At 51.5% G+C, this 16,957-nt stretch overlaps 1 protein-coding gene across 3 annotated transcripts; it reads left to right on the top strand.

The window, feature by feature from the left end:
* The first annotated feature begins 4,132 nt into the window (after positions 1 to 4,132).
* Positions 4,133 to 16,944, top strand: CEACAM19 (CEA cell adhesion molecule 19). Of its 3 annotated transcripts, none has more exons than XM_036885836.2 (8): positions 4,133 to 4,404; positions 4,996 to 5,364; positions 10,607 to 10,757; positions 13,694 to 13,740; positions 13,944 to 14,015; positions 14,696 to 14,778; positions 15,413 to 15,466; positions 16,150 to 16,944. In XM_036885836.2, the coding sequence occupies exons 1-8, from the start codon at positions 4,350 to 4,352 to the stop codon at positions 16,201 to 16,203; spliced, it is 885 nt and encodes a 294-aa protein (XP_036741731.2). In that variant the 5' UTR covers positions 4,133 to 4,349; the 3' UTR covers positions 16,204 to 16,944. The 3 variants fall into 3 exon arrangements, with proteins under 3 accessions (XP_036741731.2, XP_057348676.1, XP_057348677.1); XM_057492693.1 differs by having other exon boundaries at positions 14,696 to 14,820; XM_057492694.1 differs by lacking the exon at positions 14,696 to 14,778.
* Positions 16,945 to 16,957: the final 13 nt, after the last annotated feature.

Below are 16,957 nucleotides of genomic sequence, written 5' to 3'. Positions count from 1 at the left end.
CTATGGACTGACATCTGTGCTGTTTCTGCCCTTTTACCATTCGAGTGGTAGAGAAGTGGCCTTGTACACTGTAAGCTCACTCACGTTGACACATGGGTGTAGAACACACGTCTGGAGGTGGAATTGATGGGTTGCAGTGTATGTGTCCCTGTCATGGTGATAGATGGGGACAAACTGTCCTGCAGAGAAGTCCCGCTGATCTCTGTTCCCACCAGCAATGGATGTGATGGCCTGTTTTGGGGAAAGTGCCTGTGGATTCCACAGAACCAGGAGTCAGGAGTGGACCCAGAAGGTTGGCATGAGTGTTTGTAAACTTCGCCAGATATAGAAAGCCATGATTATCCACATTGGACAACGGGGATGGAGGGGTTTGATGGAGATCATGAGAGGCTGAAACAGCCTAAGCCTTCCCGGGGCTCCTACACAAAGTGAGGGGAGCTTCAAGCCAATATCACCTCACTTTAAGGAGCTCTGAGGTCCCGGAAACCTCTGAGTTGCAGATTTTGGGGGCTGAGGAAGTCTGTGCTGCTGAAATCTAACTTAGTAAAAAGCCAAGTGACCCAGGACTTCCACTCCCAACGGCAGACCCCAAAGAATTGATCACCGGGACTCAAACAAATACTTGCAAATGAATGTCGGAACGGCACGATAGCCAAACAGTGGACACAACCCAAATATCCATCAATACATGAATGGATTTTAAAATATGTGGTGTATCAATGCAGTGGAATGTTACTCAGCGATAAAAAGGAATGAAGCGCTGACCCAGGCTACCACATGGACGAGCCTTGGAAACATCTCGCCGACTGAAAGGTCACAGATCGTATGATTGCATTTATGTGAAATCTCCAGAATAGGCAAATCCATAGAAACAGAAAAGAAATTAGTGGTGGGCCAGGGCCTGGAGGAAGGGGACAATGGAGCATGACTGCTTAATAAGTTCAAAGTTGCCTTTTGGTGTGATAAAAATGTCCTGGAAAGAAATAGTGGTGATGAGAGCCCAATACTGTGAATGTACTAAATGCCGCTGAATCATACATTTTGAAGTGGTTAAAATGGTAGGTGTCATGTGTGTTTTACCACAGCAAAAAATTTTAAATTTTTATTGAAAACATTTTTTTTTCATTTCCTGGCTGTTAGAGGCAGAATTTTGGGGAACCAATCAAATTCATGAAGTGAAGAATGGGTGAATTTTTAAAGAAAAAAATAACACCCTAACTGGTAAAGAAAACAATTATTCAATGACACCTGTTAAAGCATGACAAAGCAGACTTTACTCAAGGAAAGGGAGCCATCCAGTGAGTGGAGGGGCCACTGCCTGGGACCTTGCAGCGGGGAAGAGAGATTGGACTCCGCTCCAAAGGGTTCATGGGAAAGTAGGAGTTATAGCCATGGATCAGGGAGGTCAGTGGATGGAAAATTACTGAGATAATCCTCAGGGGAGAGGAAGGAGTCTAACTGACCGAAGAGGATTCTTGCTAGAGACAGGCCAGGGTGACCACACAGCACCTGCGGCATAGCAGGGAATGAGGAACCTGATCATATACCCAAGGGTGATCAGATGTCAAGAGTGGGCGGCTGTCATTAAACTGACTACAGAGGATTCTTGCTAAAATTGGACAATGCAAAGATGAACACAGAAATCCAAAAGTCAGGCCTAGTTAGAAAAGAGTTCAGGGGAGCCTGACAGAGTTCAGTGAGAGAATCTTTGTCAGTACATAAAAATGTGATGGTGAGGATGCTTTAGACGACATAAAGCATGCTACGGTTTTTCAAAAGCATCCCTCCATTCATTCATTCATTCATTCATCCCAACACACACTCCCTATGCTCAGCTCTGCACTGGATGAGGCTGGGGACACAGTGATGCCACCCCCCACCCTCCACTCTCCAGTCTGGGATTAAGAACAAGAAACTGGATTGTCTGGTTCTATTCCAGGCACTGGGTGTGGAGCTCAGCTGTGTTTCTCTGCTGTTTGTTCTGTTTTCCTCCACATGTTGGCATCATTCTCAGGCTGGTGCCAAGATGGCTGCTGCATCCCGGGCATCGCAGCCAACTCTGGACCTGGAGAAGCAAACCACACCCTCCTGTGTGAACTTCTCAGCAGCCTCCCCTCAGGTCTCATTGGCCAGTACCATCCAGCACTCAACCAATCCCTGGCCGAAAGAATGGGACTGCCTTGGACCAATCAGGACCTGTCCTGTGGGAGTGGGGAGAAGCCCGGATGAAGGCTGCAGGACAGAGGATGGAACCTGGGACCTCAGGAATTAGCAGTGACTCTCTCTGGGTCGGAGCTTTACTCTTTTTTTTAAGTCTGTATTGTCTAAATGTTCTGTAATAAACCTCGACTTGTCTTTTAATAATGCAAAAGGAATCAAAGTCACTGTTTGAGAATCTTCAGTAACTGGAAAATCCAGAAGAACTGGCTTTGTCTCCTGAGCTGCCCGGTGCTGCTTACAGACAGAGCCTTTGCTCCTGGAGTTTAACAGTGAAACTATATCAGAATGCTCTGATCCCATAAACTCCACTCCTGCTGCACACCCGAATTCCTACCAGAATGAAGCAGGTTTAGGCAACTGTTGGGGCCCTGAACTTGGGTGTCTCTCCCCTAGGCAGCTACACCTGGAAATAATGGTAGGGTTTGCAAAGACCTCTTTCAGGCAGTCAGAGGAAATCTCAAAACTGCAACAAGCAGGACTGTGGGTAAAATCCTGCAGGGCTTGTGACCCTGTGAACACCACTGCACAAGCTTCCAGGCATTAGGGACGTTGGAGGTGGGGCACGGAAATGCCTCCAGGGAAAATGCACTTCCCTTGGGGGCTGGGGTTCATGAGAGGAGGGGAACGAACTCAAGAGGCAGGGCAGGCCCAAAGGCAAGGTCAGTAACAACAGCAGCCCCAGGCATCTGCTGCCTGCTTGCTGGGACCTCCTGCACTCAGTGCCTCTTTACTCCTCCCAGCAGCCCCGGGAGCTGGGGATGCTTGTCCCCATTCTCCGGTGGAGGAAGCCAGCCAAGGAAGCTCCAAGAGGTGGAGTCATGTGCAACCAAGATCCATAACCAGGTGGTGGCAGAGCTGGGCTGAGGAGCAGGCTCACCACCTCGCCACAGGGCTGTGCTGGAGTCTGGAAGTTCAGCCCTGCCCGGGCCATGCCGCCCCACCCCGAGGTGTTTCAAAGTCGGGGTTTCTCTGTCACCCTAACCTGAGGACTCTCGGGATGCCGGCATCTCCGACCATCTATCACACACACACACACACACACACACACACACACTGCTACTGATGTACAGCACCCCAACTTAAGGTTCTCTCTTCCTGCAGGCTCAGAAATCTCACCTGGCACTGCCCGGTCAGCTCCCTGGACCAGCTGCCCAGTAGAATCTTCTGTGATGGTGAGGGACATGTGCTTATCTATGCTGTCAAATATGAGAGCCGCTAGCCACATGGGGCAGTTGAGCAATTAAAAGTGGCCAGTTTGAGGAACTAAGATTTTCGAGTCGTTAAATTTTAATTAATTTAAATTGATATTTCAGTAGCCCTCCTTGCTGAGTGAGGCATCCACCTAGGCCCTCCAGCCCCCTGTGCTCCTCCATCCCAATGCTGACCACTCTGAATCATCATTGTCGGGGGAGGGGGGGTGTCTCACACACACACAGAGAACTGTGAGCCCCACTGTGGGCTGAGAGCAAGGCAGGAGTTGTCGCAGTCATCACTGTGTCCCCAGCCCCACCCAGCACAGAGCTGAGCATAGGGAGTATGTGTTGGGATGGATGAATGAATGAATGAATGAATGGAGGGATGCTTTTGAAAAACGATACTAAGAGCTTTAGAGTGAGCCAGCCACAGGTCAAATCCCAACTCCACCTACTGGTAGACTTGCCTCCTTCTTTGAGCCTCAGTTTCCTCATCTGCGCAATGGGAACAGTTATGCACGATGCGTGTTGAATGAGGCAGTGTGTGTTGGGCCTACCTGCAGGGACCTGCCTGGCCTGGGGTCGTTGCTCAACCATCATGACTGTTGCCACAGTTACACTGTTGTTATGACAGATGCACTGGGTGGGAAGAAGACATGGAAGGGGGTCAAAGGAGGAGTCCGGGGAAGCCCCAGGAAGTTCCCAGTCACCCTGGAAAACTGGTTCAACCAGTGTCTGCCATCCATCCCAGGGAGCACAGGTGAAACCTCTGGAGCCTGTGGGAAACGGGTGCTGGGGCTCAGCGGCCTCAGCCATGTCTCAGAGGCACCCCCAGGATCCCCACTGAGTTGGCCCACTTCAGACAGCCAGGGCCCAGCCCTCCAGCCCCCTTGGTGTCCAGCAGGTGGCCCCTGGGCATCTCCACAGGACGACAAGATGCAGGTTACCAAGGGGACCCAGTGCCACTTCTCAAAGGGCCTCCTGCTCTCAGGTAAGCAGGAAAGTACCCCTGGGGCTGAGGGGGGCAAGGTGGGACCTAGTCCAGGGGCTGAGGTTTCCTCTTAGAAGAGGGAAAGATTGTCAGAAAAGATGAAATTATTAGAATAAGATGGGAGGGGGAGCAGCAGAATCACAACCCCACCCCCATTTTATCTATGAAATTTTCTAGAATGTTATGGTCGTAAGGGCAAGAATTGATTTGCTTTTGATTCTTTGCTGTATCCCCATTACCTAGAAATCTAAGGAATTTTAGATGTATCATTTACAATTGGTATGGTAGAATAAATAATATATACACCTTTAAGTATTAGTTAGATGAATGACAGGAAGAATTCAGAGAGTTCAGGTGTTTAGAGGCAGACCACACAGCGTCTCAGGACAGAAAAGTCTTCTGGCAAATCTGTGGCACCATGTCTGTGTTCCCATGCCTACACCCAGGGCAGGCATTGCTAATCAATCGCAGCACTGTTTCCAATGAAAAACACTCAGAGTCCTTGCCCCAAGATGAGAACCTATAGGAAAAATAATGCTATGTTCCCTGCCCGACACCTCTGATCTCAGGCCTCCCTATAACTCCCCACAGCCTCAGTCCTGGCCCTCTGGGTCCCCCAAGGCTCCTGGGCTGCCCTCCACATCCAGAAGATTCCAGAGCAGCCTCAAAAGAACCAGGACCTTCTCCTGTCTGTCCAGGGCATCCCAGATACCTTCCAGGACTTCAACTGGTACCTGGGGGAGGAGACCTATGGCGGCACAATGCTCTTAACCTACATCCCTGGGCTACCACGGCCACAGAGGGATGGCAGTGCCATGGAGCAGCGAGACATCATCGGCTTCCCCAATGGCTCCATGCTGCTGCGTCATGCCCAGCCCGCTGACAGCGGTACCTACCAGGTAGCTGTCACCATCAACCCCTCCTGGACCATGAGGGCCAAGACTGAGGTCCAGGTGGCTGGTGAGTGTTGGGGGAAAAAGTGGGTGGGGGCAGCTGATGCGTCCTGAGTAGCTACCACATGCCAGGCCCTGTGCAAATACCACTCCATTTGGTCCTCTCATTCATTCATTCAACACACATCAATTGAGCACTTACTGTGTGCCAGGCCCTGGCGATACCATTTTATCCTCACATGCATTAACTAATAAATATCTATTGAATGCCTACCTTGTTCTAGACAAGGAGCCAGACCTTGGAGAATGCACCATTTACTCCTCACATGCATTAATTAGTGAAATATTTACTGAGCACCTACTGTATGCCTGGTCCTGAGGGATACACTACATCACTCAATCTTCTTCCGTGAGTTAAGTGTTTATTGGTGAACTCACTCTGGGCAAACATTAATGATAAGGTGATGGACAGTGGCGACAGCTAACATTTCTTGGGCACTCGTGATGGGCCAGGTACTTGCCCTAGAGCGTAGCTTCTCAACCTGAGCACTGTTGACATTTTGGAGTGCCTGACTCTTGGTAGTGGGGGGCTGTTCTGTGCGCTGTCAGGGTATATTACAACAGTCCTGCCTTCTACCCACTAGATGCCAGAGACCAAAAAACGTCTGCAGACATTGCCAAATGTCACCCCTGGTCAAGAACCACTGCCCTAAATTAACTCATCTGTATCTAAAAAAAAAAAAAAACTCCATGAAATGTTATATGTCAATTATATCTCAATAAAGTTGGAGAGGACAATAACTTCTCAACCTTTCTAGGCAGACTTGTCACTCATCATCTATGTCCCTATAGGCCTTGGCTCATCCATTTACCTTTGTGATTTCCATAATGTGTTCTAATTGTTCAGTTTACAGACCTGTCTCACTAGAATAGTAAATCTCCAAAGGGAGAGGAAATAGAACATATTCATCCTTTTTACGTCCAATGTCTACCACAACGTGTGGGACGTAATAGGTTCTCAGTCAATGTTTGTTAAATAAGTAAATGAATGAATGAAAACTTTCAAACACAACAACTCCATGAGGCAAGCACCATTATTGTTTCCAGTTTAAAGATGGAGAAACTGACTCCCAGAAAGTGGCAGAGCTGGGATTTAAGCCCATGAAGTCATAATGCCAAAATCTGGGAGTTTAACCACTTGCTCTCAAAGCAGAGAAAGAGAAAAAAAAAAATCTCCCTATCTTCATTCAAATGTGGGATTCTGTAAATGTAAATAATAAATTACGATCATATTTCAGATAGAATTGTTAACAAGAACAGTGATAGCTAACATTATTACGTGCTTATCACATGCTAGCTTTACATATATAGTAACTCATTTAATCCTCACTGAAGCCCTGTGAAGTGCATAATATTATTAGACCCATTTTACAGATGAGGCAATTGAGGAACAGAGAGGTTATGACTTGCCCAATAAAAAAAAAAAGAAAGAAAGAAACAGGATGATGTGATTTGGGATGAGAGGTCATCAAGGAGGCCTTGCTGAAAAATGACATTTGAGCAGGGGGGAAGACAGCCATGCAGATTTCTGAGGGACCCTGCAGAGTTCCTTATAGAGGGAGAGCAAGTAGTGCAAAGGCCCTGGGGATAGACTAGCTTGGTGTGCTCAGAGCACATAGACAGAAGGACGCCAGGGCTGTAAGGCAGTGAGTGGGTTGGGTCTTCGGCAGCAAGGTCTGAGAGGCGCACAGGGGCCAGCCTTCAGGCCATGGAGAGATTGACGAGGGGCCACTAAAGGGTTTTTAACAGGGGAATGGACTGATTCACAGTCTAACCCACCCGCAGGGCACAGTGTGGGCTGAATGTCCATTTTGTCCAGGAGTAAACCTAGGCTAAGGCAGTTTAAGGTACAACCCAAATATGAGGCAGCTAATTGTCAAATCAATGGCAGAGTCAGGATTCCCATGCAGGGCCGTCTGGATCAGACACAAAGTCGCCTCTGCAGACGCCAAACCGCTCATCCACTTGTTCCTTCATAAACACTTCCTCTGTGTCCCGCCTGGACTGGCCAGTGCTGGGGACCAAGGCAGCCCTGGCCCTGCTCTCCTGGATTCACAACCCAGTGGGGGAGACAGATATTAACTAATAAGCACACACCCACAAATGGATCATTATGAACAGTGCAGGGAATGAAGGCAAGTGTGGGAATCATAAGTTGGGGTAGCAGAGAGGTTGCCTCAAAAGGGAATCCTTCAACAAAGCTTGATGACCAGCAGCTCTAAGTAGAAGGGAAAGGAGCTTTGTAAGGTGTGCAGGCAGACAGCTTCACTTGTGCAAAGGGCCTGTGGCAGGAAGCTGTAGGGCTTCTAACCTGAGCTGGCAGGTTAACCATGACTGAGGCAGGAGACCAAGGGGGCAGCCTAGGAGGCCAGTGCTGCCAGATGTATTTGAGACAAGGCTCAGGTTGTAAAGACAGAAGCTCTTTCCAACCGTCTCAGAGTTGGGGGGACTTTGTGGAAACCAGAGGCAGCTCCTGGGATGTCGGCTCTAGGAGGCCTGGGCTCACAGCTGCCTCCTTGGAACCTAGAACAGGGCCAGGAACACTGTTGAATGAATGAATGAGCGGGGAGCCCCCAAGGCAGGTGTCAGGGCAGCAAGGTGGTCTCTCCCCTTCCCGGTTGTGCGGCCTCTGGTCTCGACTCTGCTCACGGGCTCCACTCTCCTTTCCGTGGGCTGGGATTCCCACTACCACACTAAACAGGGTGCCCACCCAGGCTTCTTTGCGTATTCTGAGTCTCCTCTTCCGAAATGCAGAGGCAGAAAGAGAGCTGGAAAGAGAGACAGGCAGACAGAGACGGAGAGAATCTGTCTGGTCCAGCCTGGCCTTTGGTCCGCTTCCTCTTGAGTCAAGTGTCCACCTCTTGTCCAAGCGGTGGAATCAAATAGGACCAACGAGATGGGGGGTTGGGCTGGGGGCCTGGAGATCCGGGCTGGGGGGATGAGGAAGACTCAACACCTGCCTTCCAAGAAATAATCATGATGCATATTTGCTGCCATTTGTTCACCATTGATTCCCTAGTGCTTAGAGCAGTGCTTAGCACACATTAGGCACTCAATAAATACTTGTAACACCGTCTCCCATTCACGGAACACTTACTACATACCACACACCTCCAAGTCAAGCACTTTGCCAACCTCACCTTACTTCATGCCCACAAGAACCCTGTCAAGTGGGCCCCAGGATGACCCCCGCTTTACAGAGGGGCAAACTGAGCCCCAGAGAGGGCGCAACACCACACTGCTGGGAAGTGGGGAGCCGAGGCCCCAGCTGGGCCCAGGTCCACGTCCCTGGCCCTCTGCCACCTGGCTCTTTCTCAGACCCTCAGGGATTCCCCAGGAAGCACCGAGGGGCCCCCCTGGGGAGCAGTCAGGAGAGCGGGGAGCTGCCTGGGTTCCTGGCGAGCTGAGCTCAGGGAACAGGGAAGGGAGGCAGTTCAGTCCAATGGACAAGAAGGAGCAAAGGAGAAGGTGGAGGGGACCAGGGGTAGGGCTGGGGGTGTCTTCACATGAGGTCGGGTCTCCAGGGCAGCCAGGGCACTTATATTTGAAGGCAGTTGGGGCCCCAAATGTGGAACCCCACCTAGGTGGGGGATGGAAATGGCTGGGAGTACTTCCTGAGGCCTGGGTAACCCGCATGCTTTACTTCTCAGTCAAGAGAGGATCTGGTGTGTCTGTAGCAGCCATAACAGTAGCCAACCCCACCTGGCACGGGCAGAAAGGGGTTTTAATAAAGGGGATTGCATGCTCACGGCACCTCCAGGAGTCAGGGCGCTGGGAACGAGGTATAAATTACATGTGGAACTATTCCTGCCTGAGAAAACGTTCAGCCCCGGGACCAGAAGCCCTGCCTGAGGAGCACCAGAAAGCTACGTTCAACTATTCATTCATTCAGTGAACATCTGTTGAGCACCTGCTGTGTACCAGGCACTGTGTTCACAGAAGGAATGGGGCACAGCTCTCTGTCCTTACGGAGTTCATACACTGGTGGGTGTGCTGGCCACGTCCTCACCACCAAAGGCCCGGCATGGCGCCTGCACCTCTTTGTCTCTGGCTCCCAAAGCGAAGGCTCAAAGGTCAGCTTTGCATAAATGGATAAATCTGACTCATGGAAGAAGACCCAGGTGATTCAGTTAGCAGACCTGAGCACCAAGGTTCCCCGTGACCAGTGCGGAGAAAAGCCAACAAGAAAATTTTCAGTCCTGGAAGGAGAAACGGAACATAGGGTTCTGTTCTTGTCACTTCTTGCTGCAGAATGAACTTGGTGTTATAAAACGATGACCATTTTATTATGTGCACAATTTCTGAGGCCAGGAATTCAGATAGGGCACAGCAGGGACAGCTTGTTTGCATTCAGAAGCCACACAGAATAGTCATTAGAAGTTCAGATGGCCCAGGTGTGGTCCCAGCACTGCTCTGACTGTGAGCTCCCAGGCAGTTCACTTCTCTGTGCCTCAGTTTCCTCATCTGTAAAATGGCACAGAATCTACTTTGTTGGATAGAAAGTGCGTGTGTGTGTGTGTGTGTGTGTGTGTGTGTGTGTGTGTGTGTGTGTAAACTCATTCACTCTTCACAACAACCCTGTGAGGTAGGTATTCTTATTATCCCCATTTCACAGATGGGAAAACTGAGAGGCAGAGAGAAGCTACCCAGGGTCATACAGCCAGGAGGCAGCAGGAACTTGAACCCCAGCATTCTGGCCTCAGAGTCCACAAGCTTAGCTCCCAAGAAGGGCTGGGACGGAACAGGTGCCCCACTTGAGATTAAAGGCTGGAGGGCCTCACGGTGGGAGCCAGACATCAGGTAGGCTTCATCCCCGATCTGGCATGGCGAGTTTGAAAACCCTGCTAGTGGAGTTCTCTGTGTCCCCCACAAAACAGCCCAGAGCCTCATCCTTCCGCTAGAAGGATGGAAGTGTCATTAATGGAGGCGAGAGCAAGCAGATTAGTGGGGAGGGGACAGGGAGTGGGTCTGCAGGTGGGTCTGGGCTGTGCTGAGGCTGGTAGGATATCCTAGGGAAGCGGAGATTTGGGGTCGGGGGGCAGTGAAGGAGTTCCATCAGGGATGCAGGGAGTTTTATCTGCAGCCAAATCCACCAGACCACTGATATTTGGATCTGCAATGCAAGGGAAACTCTAGGCTGGGAAGGGGAAATCGCACACCGGGGCTCTGTGGATAGTCACAGATGGGGGAACATGGAGGGGGCCCTCCCAAGGTGCCACACAGTCCTCTCTCTCTCTCATACCCTTCAGAAAAGCATAAGGAGCCCCCTGTGACGCACCTGCCCATGAGCGCTGCGATTGTGGCTGCCATCATCACTGGGCCCCTTGTCGCCGGGTCCCTCCTCGTGGGCAGCATTGCCTATCTCCTGATGACAAAATGCTGGAGGCGCCAGAGGCACAGGTACAGGGGCCCCGGGCCTCTCTCCCCTCCCCTTCTGTCTCCTCCCCAGCCCACTGACTAATTCTTTAACAAGTTACATGATCAGACTCATACACCGTCCCATCAAATCTGGGAACTCCTGCAGTGGAAGGGTCTTCCTATCCTGTATCATACAGAACCTGCATTGCAAAGGACAGAAACCTTACCCTTGAACTAGCTCACCAAAAAAAAAACAAGGTTTTTTTCCTACAGGAGCTGCAGGTATGGCTGGATCCAGGGACTGCCTCCCATTGGATCAACTCAAATTACACGTTTTCGCCTGGGCCAGTCACTGTGGCCAGGTGTTGGAATGTTCTGATTGGCTAAACTTGGGTATTTGTGCAGCCCTGAAACTGGAAATAGACCCAGATCCACATGACCAAATGGATTGAGAGTGGGGAGGGATTTCCCAAAGGAAAACCAGATGCTATTGCCAAAGAATGAGAGTGGATGAGAAGCAGCCAAAGCGATCAGACAGTGCCTACCTCCGTATTGAGGAAAAGAGGTGGGGGCCTGTTTCCCCAGGGAAATATTCCCATCTGTGAAAATTCCTTCCTCATGAGATCAGCCTCTTCAGAACTTTCTCTCCCGACCTTGGCTCTGAGCTCACTGTAGATAAGATGTCTAATTTTTTTGCCTCTCTGTAATCCCCAGAAAATGAAGCTAGCAATCCTAACTCCTCCCTCAACTCTTCCTTATGTGCCATGGTTTCTGGACCTTCATCATTCTACTTGTTTTTCTCCTAATATATTCTAATTTGGGGGTGGCAGTCTAAGCCTGGTCAGTAAATTAGTCAATACTATTTGTTAAGGGCCTACTATGTGCCAAGCATTTGAAGGAAAAGAAGTTGAGGTCACTCCAAGTTCCGTGGGAAAGGATGCTGTGATTGATTAATAATGTCTGCCACAGTCATGTCAAGGGTAGTGGACACACATAAGCCATCCCTGCTAGACACCTTCTTAGCTTACAGGCCATACAAAAAGAGGTGATGGGGTGGATTTGGCCCTTGGGCAATAGTTTGCCACAGTCTCTAGAGAAAACCAAGGCGTAGAGACATGAAGTCATCTGTCAAATGGCAGAAGCTGAGTGGCAATAGGTTTTCATGATAGGAACCCAGATCTGAGTGATTGTCAGCTCCAGAACCAAAACTACACTCCGGGTGCCCTCACCTCTGACCAGCTTTCTTTCCACTACAGCCAGTGATTTTTCAAAGGGTCTCAAGGATTCTCAAAGCGCTGGCAGAGCTGAAGGCAGCTTGAGATGGCATTCTGGGCCACGATGTTAGGAAACAGAATAGGGAAATATTTAAATACATGGACGTATTTAGGATAACGGGTCGCAATGCATGCAGCTTACCCTCCAACGGGTCAGGGGGAGAAAACGTGCACGGGAGGAAGAGGGAGAGCAAATGCTAAAGCCGATGGAGTGAAAACAAAAGGCCAATCTGGATAAAAATTATACAGATGTTCTTTGTACCCTTTTTGCAACTTTTCTGTAACTTTGAAATATTTCCAAATAGAAAATGTTTTTTAATAGGATACTCTTAAAGGCTTTGAGTCACATGGTGAAATGAATTCCTTTCTCTCTTCTCTTTGCATCAGTCTGACTGTGGCAAGCAAGCGCTTCAGTCGGGGTCCAGTCAGCCCGTAAAGCTTGTTGCGGTCAGCGTTTCTAACGCCCGCTGGCTTTTACAAAAAGAAAAACTAACAACAGTATCGAGCTACAAATTTAAACCAAGGTTTGGCTTTCCTTTTCTGTCTAGTTGTAGGGAGGTTTTTTGTTTTCGTTTTTGTTTTTTCATTTACAATGTAGCAGCTTCCAACAGGTCTACTGCTTCCCACAGTCTGTTCCCTGTTCAGCAGACAGAGAACCCTGTTCAAATCAGTCAGCTCGGGTTCCTTGGAGTGAAGGCCAACATCCTTACTATGGCCACAAGACCCTGCTCAACCTGCTGCCCCCTCACCTGCCTGACCTCACCTCTGCCCCTCTCCCCTTCACCCTGGTTAATTATTAATTTGGTTGATTAATAATGTCTGCCACACTCATATCAAGGGTAGTGGACACACATAAGCCATCCCTGCTAGACACCTTGTCAGCTTGCAGGCAATTCAAAAAGAGATGATGGGGTGGATTTGGCCCTCAGGCAATAGTTGCCCATGCCTGGGCACACACCTCTCCTTACTGTGCATGCTTCTACCTCAGGGCCTTTGCACATGTTCTTCCCTCTGCTAAAACTCTCTTCCCAAGATAAGCAGTCCTCTTCCCTGCCTCAGGCCTTTGCTCAAATGTCACCTTCTCGGCCAGGCTCCTTAGACCATCCTACTTGAAGCTGGACACACACTCTCCCTCCACCCTTTGCCCCTTTCCATCTTCATTTTCCTGCAGCACACTTTTTACTCCCCAATATTCTAGTGTCTACTGTTTATTCAAATTTTCGCTCTCTCTCCCTAGAGTGTCCGCTCCAAGAGGCCAGGGGTCTCTGTCGGTCTTGTTCCCAACTGTGTCCCCAGAGACTTCAACAGTGCCCAGGCCATGTATATTTATTTAGTGAATTAACAAATTAGCTGTAGTGACGTCAAGTGAACTTTTTAAATGACGGTATTCAAATGAACTGACTTAAAGGGAACTATGAAGGAAATCATGAAACAGGTGAATGGACCAGAATCACTTAGCTGGTCTTTACAAATGGTGACATCAGGGAAATGTTGCTTTCTGGCATAAAGCGGCAGCTGGGGAACCTGAACAGGGCTGTGTGGCTGAGCATTATGGGAGAAGAGGCAGGATAGGGACAAGTCCCATCCTGGCCCACTGGGAGGCAAGGACCATCTCTCTCTGGAGCCTGGTGGGCTCTCCAGCTTCTCTGGGTCCCTGACCAGCCATCTTACTACCCTAATATTGGTTCCTTAATGTACCCCCAGGACGACGGCCCCAGAGAAGCCGGAGCTGGGCCCTGGCCGTCACACTGGTAAGCAGAGGTCCCAGTCTCACCACCCGGCCCTCCCCGTGGCTCCTTCCTCCTCTCCCCCAGCCACAAGCCCCTTGTTCTCACCCACTCAGAGCCCCCAGTTGGTTGTTCCACCCAGACCTCCCTGGGGCTCCCCAGACCCAGCCCACACATTTCAAGGGCATCAGCACTCACCCCAAGCCTGCTCTTCCTCCTCCTCCCAGTGGCTGGCACTCCATGTCGGTGGTCACCACAGCACTCAGCCGGCCCCAGCGGCGGCTCTGGGCCACTAACAGGTACGGTCTCCCGGATCCCTACACTCCGCTCCTCTGCAGGATCCTGGCCTCCAGGCTGGCCTCCAGGCTGTCCCAGGACAGGATGCTTCTAAAACTCCGGTCTGTCGCTGCTCTGCTCAAAGGCCCTCTGGGGCTCCCCAGTACCCTTAGGACAAATTCGGGCTCCTAACGTGGTCCCCAAAGCTCCCATAAACTGGTCCCCACTCTTTTCCTGGCTTCATCTCTCACATAACATTCCTACCCTCAAAAGCAAAACAAAACTATATATATAGATAAAATCCAGACAAAGCAAGCATATCAAAGTTCCTCAAACTGTGGCAGGCCCTCCCACCATCAGGCCTCTGCAGGCACCCTCTCCTGCCTTTGCACAGCTCTCACTTCTCTTTCCAGTCTCAGATACCCCTTTCTCCAGGAAGCCCTCCCTGACTCCACTCCAGGAACCCTCTGGGGTCTCCTATTCCAACCATGCCCACTCTGGGTTGTCCCTGTCAGGGGACTGTCTCCCCCACTGGGCTGTGAGGGGAGGACCACCACTGCCTCAGTCACAGCAGTGAATGGGTCTGGGCAAGAAGAGGGGTTTGCATAAACGTTTGTTAAATGGATAAATGAATGTTGACAGCAGCCAGAGTGGGCCTGTGGGCCACCTGTTGGCTGGCTCCTCCTCTTGTCCTCTGCTTCAGGTGACAATGTCTATGAAGTGATGCCATCTCCAGTCCTCCTGGTGTCTCCTTTCAGTGACACGGAGTCCGTGAATGCTGCCGTGGTGAACCCCCACCCCTCTCCTTTGAAGCCCACTTCTGACCTGGTACCTCCCCTCCGCAAGGGCTGGGGTGCCCCGTCACACAGTTTGGGAACTGTCGCTCTCTAGGGTGCTCTAAAAACTATAAGGAGAAGAGATTGGGGGGAAACAGCACAACATACATGGTGTTTGTCTCTGGGGCATGGAGGCTGCTGGGGGGGCCTTACTTTCTCCTGTCCTTCTGCATTCCCAACACTGAGCAGATATTCCCTTTATAATCAGGTAGGGATGATTGATACAAAGAAGAATTAGATAAGAAGATAATTAAATTAGATAAGATTAAACAAGAAGAAGAATTAAGTAAGAAGAGAAACATGAACAGCGAAGACTAAAGCTTAGAAGCACAGGTGTTGATGGGGCGGCAGAGCGTTTTGAGGGGCTCGCCGCGGGGGCACCTACCTGCGGCAGGGCCCTCGGCCCGATCCTCAGAGGGGAACACTGAGGCGAGGACAGGGGTCTGAATTCCCCTCACCCAGAGGTCCCCCAGTCAGGGAGCAGCAATGGGGACGTGGAATCCAGGTCTGTCCTGACAGCTAAGGTCAAGGCTGGAGGGGGCTGGGCGTGCAGGGCCTGGCTCACCCGTGTTCTTGCCCTGCAGCCCCCGCCGCCGGCCCCGCAGCGGCAGCCGGAGACGGAGAACCGCCCCTACCAGGTGTGGAGCTGGGAGGCCGGAGGGGGCGTCGGGGCCCCCACGGAGCTGCGTGGGGCGGGGTCATGACACCCAGGCTCGTAGGAGAGGCCTGAACTCCCCACCCTGCCCCCAGGGCCCCCCGGAAGGGTATGACGGCTGCGCTGGGAACCCCTGGGCATGTCCTTCCCCCCTTGGGATTGCAGCTGATTCCCAGGCTGTGAATTTGCACAGGAGGAAATGAAGCCCAGAGAGGCCACAGGCTTTGCCTGGGGTCACACAGCCCAATCGGACTGCTCCTGGGCCCCGGCCGGGCCTCAGCCCCATGCCAGCCCCTCCCGTCTGCCCCTGGGCCTCTCCCCGGCCCCCTCGCAGAGGCAGGGTCTGTCTGTGCTGGTCTCTCTGCTGCCCTCGGGGTCAGTCTCTCTCTCTCCGTCCTTCTGTGTGTTGTCATTATCTTTGTTTCTCTGTCTTGCTCTCATTCTCTCCTGTCTGTGTCTCTTTCTCTCTGTCTCTCCGTGTCCGTCTCTTCTTCAGGCTCTTCTGGTATCTCCGTGTCTCTGGGTGTCTCTCTTTCCATCTTCTGTTCTGTGTGTGTTTCTCTCCACGGCTCTCAGTCTCTCCCGGTTCCTTGATGTCTGCCCCCCACCCTGGTTCTCACCCCCAACAGCAGCCCCTCTCTCTCCTTCCCCTCCCCCTCTTCCCAGGAGCTGCTGAACCCCGACCCTGCCCCTTACTGCCAGCTGGTGCCAACCCCCTAAAGAGGTCCCAGCAGCAGAGGAAAGCCTCTGCCCATCCCGGAAGCCTGGTATCCACAGAAAAGCCACGCCCAGGAGCAGCAGGCCATGGGGCTGTGGGGCCAACAAGGTGACTTGGCTGGAGACTTAGCACCGCATCGTGGCGTCCTGCTCAAAGGACAAGTGACCGTGTCGGGCCCAGCTCCTGGCTCACCCTCCAAGTGTACAACCGCCCTGAAGGCTGATCTTCCAGCAGCCTGGTCAGGGCCACACACCTGGGAAAAGCAGGCTCTCGCCCCCTGCCACCCTGAAGTCGGCCCCTCTGGATACTTGGGAGTGCGGAGGGAGGCCCAGGGCCTGTCTCCAGCCAGACCTCCCGGGCACTGGGCTGGGCTCCCAAATATCGTGTTGGCCCTCAACACCCCACCCCCACTCTGCTGGTTGCCCTTGGGGGCAAGTCAGCCCCCCACCTCACATGCTCCAGAGGACAGGCCCGTGGGAAGGAAGGCTGGCCTCCCAGGCCTGTGGCCCCAAATGACGGTCCTGGCCAGTTACCACAGCTGCTGGTAACTTAGGCAGTTCCAGGCCCTCTCAAAATTCAGTCTCTCAGAACCTGTGGCCATCTTCTGCCCACCGCCCCCTACCCCGAATCTCACCAAGGCCCCCAGGGCAGTGGTTCCCTCTCCACCTCCACCCATCCCTGGTCCCAGTCTGTTGCCCCTTAATTTATTCATTCATTCAGCAATAAATAAGCCATGCGCCATACATAGTTCTAGAT

Source organism: Manis pentadactyla, chromosome 15 (genome assembly GCF_030020395.1).
Source record: "Manis pentadactyla isolate mManPen7 chromosome 15, mManPen7.hap1, whole genome shotgun sequence".
Classification (NCBI taxonomy): Eukaryota; Metazoa; Chordata; class Mammalia; order Pholidota; family Manidae; genus Manis; species Manis pentadactyla.
Note: the sequence above shows the minus strand (reverse complement) of the source record. Positions and strands in the feature narration are given on the sequence as shown.

Coding starts and splice junctions, on each gene's coding strand:
- CEACAM19 (XM_057492693.1), top strand. CDS start 4,350: ATGCAGGTTACCAAGGGGACCCAGTGCCACTTCTCAAAGGGCCTCCTG. Junction 10,758..13,693: donor TGGAGGCGCCAGAGGCACAG/GTACAGGGGCCC, acceptor ATGTACCCCCAG/GACGACGGCCCCAGAGAAGC. Junction 14,016..14,695: donor CGGCTCTGGGCCACTAACAG/GTACGGTCTCCC, acceptor CCTCTGCTTCAG/GTGACAATGTCTATGAAGTG.